General features: G+C 40.4%; 1 protein-coding gene across 2 annotated transcripts in view; it reads left to right on the top strand.

Moving 5' to 3' along the window:
- LOC101464205 (contactin associated protein family member 5) overlaps positions 1-12,681 on the top strand; it is a 138,374-nt gene that overhangs the window by 21,412 nt on the left and 104,281 nt on the right. For both annotated transcript variants that reach the window (XM_076874660.1, XM_004571566.5), the window contains exon 2: positions 8,406-8,516. In XM_076874660.1, the coding sequence (XP_076730775.1) occupies positions 8,406-8,516 (111 nt within the window). The remainder of the gene's footprint in view (positions 1-8,405; positions 8,517-12,681) is intronic.

Below are 12,681 nucleotides of genomic sequence, written 5' to 3' on the forward strand. Positions count from 1 at the left end.
CTATATGGTTTCATAGCATCTATGAGTTCAATGGTTTCAGTGATAGTGGCAGTGGGAATAGTGGGTAGAACACTGCTTACATCTGAAAGCATCTGCTCAGAGTCGTGCTCCTGGCTGGGTGGCTACCTCGAGTTTGGCCACACACATTTCTTTCACCCCAGTAGAAACATCTGTCATTTCAGGAGGCGGGGCATCATCTAGTTCATTTACACTGCTCTGTTACACCAGTGCTGGACCATTGTGTTCATACTGCTTACTGTTACACACTGTAGCCTCTGGGTCTCCAGCTGTAATAGTAGCTGTCTGCTGTTGATGTTATTTTAATGGGCTACCAGGTACTTATGGGTCAGTCTAAATGTTGGCTTTCTGCTCATCCATGGCTTCAACATGTGTTGCATACGACCCCTCTGATTGGGTTGGCAGGCCTCGTAGCATTCCATCAATCCCATATTGTCGGTCTTTATGCATGTGTGGCTGGTTGCAGTAGGCCTCTTCTCATCAATATGTGCTGATCGGTGAACAAATACACACCTGAATCATCAAAATGCAGTCTTTAAATAACGATTTCATTTACAGTTTGAGACCAGATTGAGGCAGGCCTCCTCACAGGCTCACGTTCTGGGTGTGGATCCCTCTGTGGTCACTTCTTTGTGAATGAGGCAGAAACGCTGCTGTTTGAACGCGTGACATAAACAGGAGATTATGGAGGTGATTCATTAGCTTAGCTTTCCAGTTAAGGTGACATTGAACGTGTTTCTCCATTAATGCACTAAATATGTATCGTCATGATTCAGTATTATTATTATTGATGTTATCATTATGATTTGACTCATGTTAAATACACAAATGTGCATGCACACAGCTCTGCACTCTAAAAACAATGAGTTCTGAGAGCAGCAATACTGAAACAGACTGAGTCACCAGAACAGAATAGAATAGAAGAGAATAGAGGAGAACAGAATAGAACAGAACAGAATAGAATAGAAGAGAATAGAACAGAATAGAATAAAACAGAATAGAATACAACAGAATAGAATAGACCAGAATAGAATAGAATAGAACAGAATAGAATACAACAGAATAGAACAGAATAGAATACAACAGAACAGAATAGAATAGAGGAGAATAGAAGAGAATAGAATAGAACAGAATAGAATACAACAGAATAGAATACAACAGAAGAGAATAGAAGAGAATAGAATAGAACAGAATAGAATACAACAGAATAGAACAGAATAGAATAGAACAGAATAGAATACAACAGAACAGAATAGAAGAGAAGAGAATAAAATAGAACAGAATAGAATACAACAGAATAGAACAGAATAGAATACAACAGAATAGAATACAACAGAAGAGAATAGAATAGAACAGAATAGAATAGAACAGAATAGAACAGAATAGAAGAGAATAGAATAGAACAAAATAGAATAGAACAGAACACAACAGAATACAACAGAACAGAATAGAATAGAACAGAATAAAACAGAATAGAATAGAACAGAATAGAATAAAACAGAACAGAATAGAACAGAACAGAATAGAACAGATTAGAATAGAATACAACAGAATAGAAGAGAATAGAATAGAACAGAATAGAACAGAACAGAATAGAACAGAATAGAATAGAACAGAACAGAATAGAACAGAATAGAATAGAACAGAATAGAACAGAACAGAATAGAATAGAGGAGAATAGAAGAGAATAGAACAGAATAGAACAGAATAGAATAGAACAGAATAGAATACAACAGAAAAGAACAGAATAGAATACAACAGAACAGAAGAGAAGAGAATAGAAGAGAATAGAACAGAACAGAATAGAAGAGAATAGAATAGAACAGAATAGAATACAACAGAATAGAACAGAATAGAATAGAACAGAATAGAATACAACAGAACAGAATAGAAGAGAATAAAATAGAACAGAATAGAATACAACAGAATAGAAGAGAATAGAATAGAACAGAATAGAATACAACAGAACAGAATAGAAGAGAAGAGAATAGAAGAGAATAAAATAGAACAGAATAGAATACAACAGAATAGAATACAACAGAATAGAAGAGAATAGAATAGAACAGAATAGAATACAACAGAATAGAATACAACAGAAGAGAATAGAATAGAACAGAATAGAATAGAACAGAATAGAAGAGAAGAGAAGAGAATAGAACAAAATAGAATAGAACAGAATAGAACAGAACAGAATAAAACAGAATAGAATAGAACAGAATAGAAGAGAATAGAATAAAACAGAACAAAATAGAAGAGAATAGAACAGAATAGAATACAACAGAATAGAACAGAATAGAATACAACAGAATAGAATACAACAGAACAGAATAGAAGAGAATAGAAGAGAATAGAACAGAATAGAATACAACAGAATAGAATACAACAGAATAGAATACAACAGAACAGAATAGAATACAATAGAATAGAAGAGAACAGAATAGAATACAACAGAATAGAATACAACAGAAGAGAATAGAAGAGAATAGAATAGAAGAGAATAGAACAGAATAGAATAGAATAGAATACAACAGAACAGAATAGAATAGAAGAGAACAGAATAGAATAGAACAGAATAGAATACAACAGAACAGAATAGAATAGAACAGAACAGAATAGAACAGAATAGAACAGAATAGAATAGAATACAACAGAACAGAATAGAAGAGAATAGAACAGAACAGAACAGAACAGAATAGAACAGAATAGAATAGAACAGAAGAGAATAGAAGAGAACAGAATAGAACAGAATAGAACAGAACAGAACAGAATAGAACAGAATAGAATAAAACAGAACAGAACAGAACAGAATAGAACAGAACAGAATAGAATAGAATGCTTTATTGTCACTATGCACATGTGCAATGATATACAGTAGTATAGGTCTCAAGAAAAAAAGTAAAAACAGCTGATAAATTGTTCTACTTATCTGCTTGTGGTCACTAGTTACAGCAGCCAGCATTATTCATCCCTGTATGGAGCTGTGCTCCTGTTTTTTTTTCTTTATACTACAACCATGAAATGAACTCCCTGTTTAGAGTTTGGGATTCCTGGTTCGCAGCGTGTGGATCGTAGCAGGCGTGGGCAAGTCATTTCCCCACGGGGCCACATGAGAAACTGGGTCCATCGTGTTGGTTCGCACCAATAAGTTGAATCAGTTTTGCTGCATAGTAATTTGATCAGTTTTATACTGCTACAGGCAGTAAAAATATGAAATGCAACCTTTGTCACTGTTTAATCAACATTGCCATTGTGCGTCATGTCCCCTGCTGTCTGAGCGTGCAGTTGCCTCTCCCTTTCATGGAGTGCATTGCTGCCATCTCTGCTGTGATGTCAAACTCTTTTTGTTAACCTATGATAAGCAACTGAGCCATGTTGTGGGCAGCTCTCGCCCAGAGTGAGGAGAAAAAGTCCAAATCATTTGTTTTTCAGCTGAAGCTCCATCGATCCATCTTTTTATGGTTCGTCTGCAAAGGGGAAGATTCTCAAAGGCTTCTGTTGTCTCAGGGCGTGTCAGCAGAGCAGAGTCCACCAAACACTCTTTGGTAAACTCCCCCTGAGAATTTTGTTTGGCAATCACAAAGCTGGTCTCAAGTGCTCCATCTCTGGCTGTGTAAATCTTTATAAAAACTCTGCTTTTCCTTTTAAAGCTTTGCTTGCAAATCTTCAAATGTCCATTCGTGCTCAGCACCAGTGCATTGCTGTATTTCTCTGGTGATTCAAATTATAATCCTTAAACGCAGCGATCGGCTCTCAGCACACAGCTTTGCCTCTGACGGTCAGGAAATACTTACAAGTTCACATCAAGAAATACTTTTTTTTTCAGGTGCAGCACAACATAACATTGGTTCCACCACATTTCCAGTGAAGCTGCTTTCACTTGTATATATGTACATGCATACATTTAACAACAAAGGAAATGGTACCTTCAAAATAAAAGAAATAACGTTGTATTGTGATTTCCCTCAAAATCTCAATAAACAATGAGCTCGTGTTTGACACACAGTGTTTCTAAGACTGTTTGGTTGATATACTTGTGTTTGAATTTCCCACCGACCCCACGTAGGCCAGTCAGGGGCAAGGAAGGATCGAGGGGTTGTAAATGCCCAGGACGGGATTATCAGGTTGACACTGTGGCAGTCTGACATGGAAAGAAGAAAAATAAAATGATATAAATGAAAAAGAAAGGAAATAGTTTCCAGATGTGTATAATAATAATGATATGAATGTTTATTGTAGTAAAAATCACAGGGCTTGGACCACAGGCTGAAGCTCAATCATAGAAATGGACAAAAACTCTTTAGATTGTTGGTGAAACATGATTTACTGTACAGACAAAGTAACCATGTTTGAACAGGGATATGAATGAAAAAGACTATTAAGTCTTCTCTATAACTTAAATACAATTCAAAATAATTTGGTTTTCTATTAAAATATCTTTGGGTGAAATGAAGACCTTTCAGATATGAAGAAATGCAAACTTTGGCTGTAATTCCACTAATAAACCTGAGCTGTGGAAAGAATAAAACAGACATCGGTGGAGGCCTTCTGCTGGATGGTGTCACTGAGAAAAGCTGCTTAAATAAATATGCACTGCTTAACACACTGAGGATTTAAGTGACTCGGAGGCAGAGTTGGGGTATCATAGTGAGGCTGAAGCAGGGGAAGTGTGTGGGCTCCACAGGGCCCTGCTTTAGCTTTAGCGTGGCACCACACTGGAGCTCCAGCTCCGCCTGGATGTTTACAGGTGCTTTTTACAGATCAGCGGCAGGTGGATTACTGAGCAGTTTGCACTGTTGAGGCTCCTCCTTCACTTTCCTCATGCAGCTTGAAAAATTCATTGAGCATTTTTTGACTTAGCCATCGCACCTCAGTATGATAGGACCCAGAGGGCGAGTGGGGATCTAAACCAGTGGCCTTGAGGAAGCTAACCGAGTGTTGGCCGGCTCATTAAATGTTCAATATTCAGGGATTTACTGCATAGTGTTTCCTGGTTTATGATGCAGTGATTGGACGTCTCTCTCTGCATCTTTTCATCGTGCATCACACCCACTCTGTCTGTTGTTAGTATCATAAGTTTGTCCAAAGGCAGTTTCATGTCTTTTGTACATTTCAAAGATCTATTTTCCTGTGCTCCTTCCATGCATTGATTGAATCCTCAAAAGTTCCTGTTTAACACATAAAGTGGATGAAAATGACCAACTGTGAAGCATCAGTCAGTGCTCTTATCCACAGCAAGGGTGTGTGTGATGAAGCCTTTCCATCAACTGTGCTTTTAAGTGGCACGCTCACGCACACCATCAGCAGCAGTGATGGTGTGCGTGAGCTCAGGCAAACGTTTGAAAATGTCAGAGCACGAGACGTCGCTGCCGAGCCGACTTCGATATCTCGTCTGCCTGTAAAACCTTCGCTGCAGCTTCACTTCAGTGTGTTGTAGGATCAGACGACTCTTCTGTCTCCCGTAACTGTTGCTGTGTATTTTGTGCACTCGTCCTGATGTTTTGTCACACGGTGCCGTCTTATGTTATATTGTTTAACTACGACCACATTAGCTCTACAAACAAAGCACACAGGTTTACCAGCAGCGTCTGCATCCCACCATGTTTTGGTCATTTCTTTTAGGGGTTTGCTTTAATTGAGTGAACTCAGACTTGCATCCATCTGCTTGGCCCTGACTGGTCGAAGTGGACAGGGGAAAGAAGTGATTGGTGCTTGCAGGGACACCGACTGCTGCGCTGCATTATGGGGTTTGTAGTATGACTGGTGTGGGTGCCACATACCCCCTAGCCATTAATAATTGAAATATGAAATTATGTTGTGGGGTAGAGGTAACTGTATTGTGGGCTAAATGTGGCCCGTGGGCCTCGAGTTTGACACGTCTGACTTAGACCTTGGAGGGTTAAGTGGAAAAAGCCTTTTATTATGATAAATGCACAGTAAATGAAATGCATTTGTCAGAGAGCTAAGCACTTACTGCTATTGCTCATCAAAATTGTGTATGCAAAAAGTTATTTTCATCATTTTTGGACAGCTGGTAATACAGCGAGTAATGGAGCAAGACGCCCTGTTAGCCGCTGGACGAGAGCACCTGCTCACAAAATGAAAAAGACCAAGTAGTGCCTGGTTTCTTTACTAAAACAATGCTTTTTGTTGCTGCACCCATTGTGTAAGATGACACTTGTTGTTACCACTGACAACTAGGTGTGTTGGTGAATGAGCCAGGATGGAAAGCTTTCAGATTCCCACGTTTAAAGACATTTAGTGAGTGTGTCTGGGATGAAAAGCATTGTTTCTGTAGGAATGTAGGAATATTGTAAAGCACTGAGCTAAGAATAAATGTCCTTTAAAAACAAACAAAACTTACATCATAACCAAAAGTGCACCCTTCATTTTTCTCTAAAGTCTTTAGAGGATGAAAAATTAAAAATCCAGCGGATGCACATTCCTGTTTAAGTATTGTGGTCAGAGATGCTCGTTCATCGTGGTAATGAGTGTGAAGGTCAGTTTGGGGACATTAAACCAAATCTTCTTTGGGTCGTATGTATATATATATTTGCCTTTATGTCTTCTCTGATCCCTGTGTGGATCAGAGAAGAACCCGGTTCTGCTGTTTTCCACCCTGGAACCAGAATGGCTTGAAGAAAACATTAAATCTAAAATAACTATATGATTGACGGCTGTGGTTAGTGTACAGTATGTAAGCCTCTGCCCTGAACTGCAGTTGGAAACACTGCACATGTGTAAATATTTCAAGTGTTCACAGAAAATGGCACTTTCAGCCTGTGAGTGTCAACACTACACAGCTCTGCGTTGGTCTGCACAGAAACACATCATCGTAGCACTTCTGTGAATGCGGCCGACGACGATCGGTTTGTGGCAGTTGATGTAATTTTGATTTCAAGAGAGATTAAGCGTTCCTTCTCTGCTCACACTTGTTTGGATGTGTTTATAGTCAGGGTTCATTTGGCTATAAAATTCGAGCGTCTGAGCCTTACATGGAGATTGTGAGTCAGCTTCAGAGGATTTTCAGTTATCCCAAGCCATGGAGCAGCTTTGCAGACAAATTATCCTCCATCCATAAGTCTCCCTGACTGACAGCTGGGCATTTGGCTCGGGACCAAAACCTGTAAACAACAGCAGAGTCTGTGAGATGCACAATTTGCACACGGAGAAACTTTCTGTGCACTCACACAGCACTTCACATCACCTGCCAATTTGAGAACATGTGTCAGAATATCAAAGTATCGTTGGTTTGTCTCACATCTTCAAAGCTGTCAAGGTTTCATTGTGAATGTGAGGACTGAACGACGGAGCAGAGCAATTGACTGGGCTTTTAAAGTTCTGTGCTCCTTCAGAGCAGAGCTACTGTTGAAGAAAGGATGGATACAGATGGAAAGAAAGGTGAGTTATTTAGTGGGAATCCAGCAGGATCAAGGAGACTTTTGATAGATGAAGACAAACAGGGTTGCATAATAACCCCAGTTCTCGTGGTGGAGTTAAGATGCCAAGCCGCTGCTCTTACTTCCCAAACGAACATGTGCAAATGTGCTGCAGCTCAGCCATAACTTAAGTCTTGGACAAAACAGCGTGATCCACTTTAGTCACACTTGAAATCAGGATTAGAAAAATCTCTTGGCAAGTGATCTGAGAGAAGTCAAATCAGGTCAGTCGAAATTCAGTGGGACACCCGAAAAGAGAGCGAGCTCATGCTGTCAATTCTGCTGTGCTGTTTTCAACCAGATGGATAGCCAATTGCAGCTCCAGATGTGCTTCGAATCCATCTGAGCACAAAGGAGGATGACATCCAAAAACAAAAGGGCCTCCCTCTCACTCTGAAGAGCGAGTGCCACACTGATTGAAAGAGTGAAGGGATAATTGCAATCAGGCCAGTGCCAGTTTTCATTACGTCCTCAGCCGCGGGTCTTAATGCAGCCCTGCACTCCAGCAAAGCAAGCCTTGGAAAAGAGGCTGTTGTTGTGGCGAGCCGGGTGGATCAGATGAAGACAGAACCGACAGCTTTAGATCACTGGACTCTTAATCTGCTCCTGTCTGTCGGATGTGATGTAATCTCACAATGTGGGATTAAAAAGAGCACGCACAAACACAAAAGGAGCCCCGCCGTTTTCTGTGCAGCTTTCGAGGGTCACTGCAGGGGTTAATAGACTGTTTGAGGCATCTGAGGAGTGAGGCAGCCGTGTTATTTTCTCTCTAATTCTCGCTTTAAAACTTCTCTATTGACAGGCGGAGGCACGCTTTAACCTGAAATGTTTAACTTTGCGTTATCCATTTTCCATTATTACAGCCTGATCTATAGGCATGGCAAGCTGGAAAGTACACATACGATGTCGCAGACGCAGCATCTGAATTGGTGTTTTGTCTTTTATTCCCAGATAATTGTAACGGCCCTCTGGTATCGGCGCTGCCCCATTCATCCTTTCAGAGCTCCTCTGAGTCCTCCGTCAGCTATGCTGCCTACAACGCCAAGCTCAACAGAAGAGATGGTGAGTACAGTGAATGTTCCTGCATTATTCAGCGTTTCTAAATGCTTGTAGTTAACAATAACCATAGAGGTAACAGAGCAGAAAACACTCAGCTGAAGTGTTTTTATAGTGGGTTTATGGGTTGTTTTGGAAGGCACAGACAAATAAGCTCTTAAGACTTTCTGAATCTATCACATGCAGCAATATAAAGGGGTCTGTTTACCTATTTGGAGGAGATGGCCCCTCTATTGGAAGCAGTGATGAGTGGGCCGAGAAATTCAACAGCCACAGTCGCCATGGCAACTCGAGGCACTGACTGGATGTTTTTTGCCACAGACTGTATGTAAAAGCTGTATGTGTGCACTGTGACATCACTCAGTGGTCAGCATTTTGCCGGCCTGCATGTATGTATGTACACGCACACACTAACCAAGCATCAGTAATCATCAACTAACATCAATAGAAACAGCTGTCAGAGGTGGAGCAGGTCACCTGGTCAGAGTGTCCTTGGGTTCCCAATGCACTGATCAGAGTGGGAATGTTGGATACAAAGTACTGAAGCATAGGGAAAAAGAGCTGGTATGATCTGGTGTGTGAAGAGGTGAATGAGGCTTGTAGTAGCGCTTTGAGTGGGAATCCATTTACTTTATCCATTAGCAGAATTACTCAACCCTGGAAGAAAAGAGCAGTGTAACTGAACCGTCTGCAAACGTCACCAATAACAATAATAGATGCATTTATAGAGTTGACAATGAATTTTGTGGCCAAACTCAAAGTAGCCAAGAACACAACTCCCCTGGCTCTATCAGATCTAGCCAAAGCTCTGCTTAGTATCACTGAAACCAGCGAGCCCTGAAACTTCACAAAAAGTAAAGACATTTCTGTTTGGTCAGTTATTTCTTTGTTGTAACACTGCTCGTGTGCAATAAACCATATATGGCATTGGTAAGTCTGTTTGTTTCCCCTAAATGGTGCCATATGGTAATTTGTAAGGTTTGTTTGTTGGCTGAGCAGCAGAGTTGAGCAACAGGACAACAAAGACATAACAGACCAAAATCAAATTTCCCTACTTTCTGTGCTAAGCTAATATGACTGGAAACCAGAATCTGTGTAGCTGGGAAGTTGGTTAGTCAGGCAACTGGTGCAGACGAGTGTCATGAGAGATAGGTCACAGCAAAAAAGAAAATATACACTACATTGCCAAAAGTATTTTGTCACACATCCAAATCACAGAATTCAGGTGTTCCAATCATGGCCACAGGTGTGTAACATCAAGCACCTAGGCATTAGGGGTGGGTTTAAAAAATCGATTCATCGATTAAAATCGATTCTAACTGGAATAAAACGATATCGATTCATTAAATCCGGAAATCGATTTTTTTTTATACATATGTAGTTTGCCGCGTATGAAACTTGCAAGCGGTTAACATGAGGAAGTCACGCGAGAGTTAAGTGACCTGGACGCATGAACCATCATGGCTACTCCCGGGAATGTGCCACCGAGCCTAAAGGCAGATGTCTGGCAACACTTTGGATTTAAGAACTGTGAAGACAGTGAAGAGCCGGACAAAAGCAAAGCCGTATGTAAGATGTGCAAAATGGAGGTAAAGCACTGTGGAAATACCACAAATCTCAGAAATCATTTAACGAGGCATCATCCAGATATCCCGCTAGCAAAAACGGCCGACACCAAGCAACGCTCACTCGAAAAGGCATTTGCAATGAAGTTGGCATCCACTTCTCCACGTGCCCAAAAAATAACCCAGTCTGTGGCAACTTTCATATGTAAAGATATACGTCCGTACAGCGTTGTTGAAAATGATGGCTTCCAAAACCTCATTAATACGCTAGAAGCACGCTATGTTTTACCATCACGCAAACATTTGAGTGAAGTGGTAATCCCAAACATGTATGAAAAAGTGAAACACGATGTTACAGCCTCACTCAAGTCAGCAGAGAGAGTCGCTATAACCTGTGACAGCTGGACATCCAGAGCAACAGATAACTACCTGACTATCACCTCACACCATATCGACCAGGAGTGGAGACTCGTGTCTCATGTCTTACAGACAAGAACCACCGAAGCAAGCCACACAGCAGCTAATTTATCTGAAATTATGTTCAAAGCAATCGAAGAATGGGAGCTTACAAACAAAAATCCAGTCATCGTAACTGACAATGCTGCAAATATGGTGCGAGCTGTAGAAATAACGGGCTGGTTGCACATTGGTTGTTTTGCCCACACACTCAATTTAGCTTCACAAGCAGGACTGAAAGTTCCAGCTGTTGCTCAGCTGCTTGGCCGAGTGAGACGCATAGCATCCTTTTCATCGCAGCACTGTTGCAAGTCGCAAGCTTAAAGAGAAGCAAAAGATACTGAATCTACCTGCCCATAAGCTGGTGACTGATGGGGTGACCAGATGGAACAGCACATTGGAGATGCTGGAACGCTTCCTAGAGCAACAACCAGCAATCTCTGCAGCTCTACTCTCACCTGAAGTGAGGAGAAGTGACAGTAATCTCTGTAGTCTTACAGAGGCTGACATAACTGATGGAGAAGATATAGTGAAAGCTCTGAAGCCGCTGAAAGCAGCCACACTGGTTATGTCTGAAGAAAAGTCCCCGACCCTTTCCATCATTGCACCTCTGCATGCACAGCTGCTGGAGAAGATGATCAGTGTCTCTCATGACTCCTCACTGATTAAAGACCTCAAGACTGCTGTATACGACAACTTGAAGTCAAGGTATGTTTATGAATTGTGTGTATATGCCATGAATGAGTGTAACTGTATGGATGCATGTATTACATGAAAATTCTTATTATAGTGAAAAAATCTATATATTATAAAAATGTTAGTTAAGCCCTCTTGTCTAGTAATAGGCCTTTTGATTTTATATCTATCTATCTATAGATGTTTATATATAAATTATGGAAACAAAGTCGTATATTAATGTTTCTGATCTTGCATGAGTGTATGTAACCATGCACATGTATATCCAACATAATAAACTGAGTTAAATGTGCAAAATCTCTTTTCAAGATATGTGGCCCTAAAGGACAAGCTGTACATTGCATCAGCATTAGAGCCTCGCTTTAAGGCCCTGCCATTCTTGTCCAAAGAGACCTGTAACAACACATTCTCTCAGTTGGTGTTGGAAGCAGCAGGTTTGGAGAACGTGGACACAGCTATTGTGAGTTACAGAAACAAAAACAAAAAATTATTGGTTTTTTTGCACTACTCGAGTTAGAATATAAATAGTAATTTCTTTATTAATTAAGTTTTCATTTTTCTACAGCGACAGTCTGATGGTGACACATCTGAGGAAACTGTCCCTGACATCTCTCTTGGTGGTGTTGATGAAGTGGATTATGCCCCTCCAATTAAGAGGTCAAAGGACTCTGCATTAATTTTTCTCCTTGGGCCAGCCTACTCAACAAAAACCACAGCACCACAGAAAACACCAACTCAGAAGGCAAAGGAAGAAGTGAATCGATACAGGGGCGTTGAGCCTGTTGCACTTTCTGAGGATCCTTTGATCTGGTGGAGGGACCATGAAAGGGAGTATCCTCTCTTGGCTCTACAAGCAAAGCAGTATCTTTCCATACCTGGGACCAGTGTTCCTTCTGAACGAGTGTTTTCAACTGCTGGTGACATTGTTACCGCACAAAGGAGCTGCCTGACTCCACAACATGTAGACCAGCTTCTCTTCTTGCAGAAAAACCTTACAGTCTCAAAGAAGTGAGAGGGTAGTTATAAATAAGGCTAAATTGCATTAGTTTCACAGAGGTTTTACAATACTGTTCAATATGTTTTCATTTTTTGAAGTATTTTAAAAGGCAGTTTTTCATTTTCTGATCGGTCAGTTTCTGTCAGTTCACTTGTACACGCTGTGTTATACTGTGTGTCTCCAAAACACAATAGTGGATTTCAGAAAAGCTGTGTGAGACACTAACAGCAAAACTATTTCTCTGAGGTTTTACTGATGTTTACAAAAGATGTGTTCTATTTGCACTGGATCCCTGATCCACTTGAAATGTATGTATGAAAAAATATATATACTAATGTTAATTAAAAATTACATTATTTAACTGCTTTAGTATCTGTTCTTAATTTTGAAATTTATGTAATTCATTCACAAGGCTTAGAGGGTTCTTTTGACAGTACATATACAAGGTGAATTATCA

Source organism: Maylandia zebra, linkage group LG16, assembly GCF_041146795.1.
Source record: "Maylandia zebra isolate NMK-2024a linkage group LG16, Mzebra_GT3a, whole genome shotgun sequence".
NCBI lineage: Eukaryota > Metazoa > Chordata > Actinopteri > Cichliformes > Cichlidae > Maylandia > Maylandia zebra.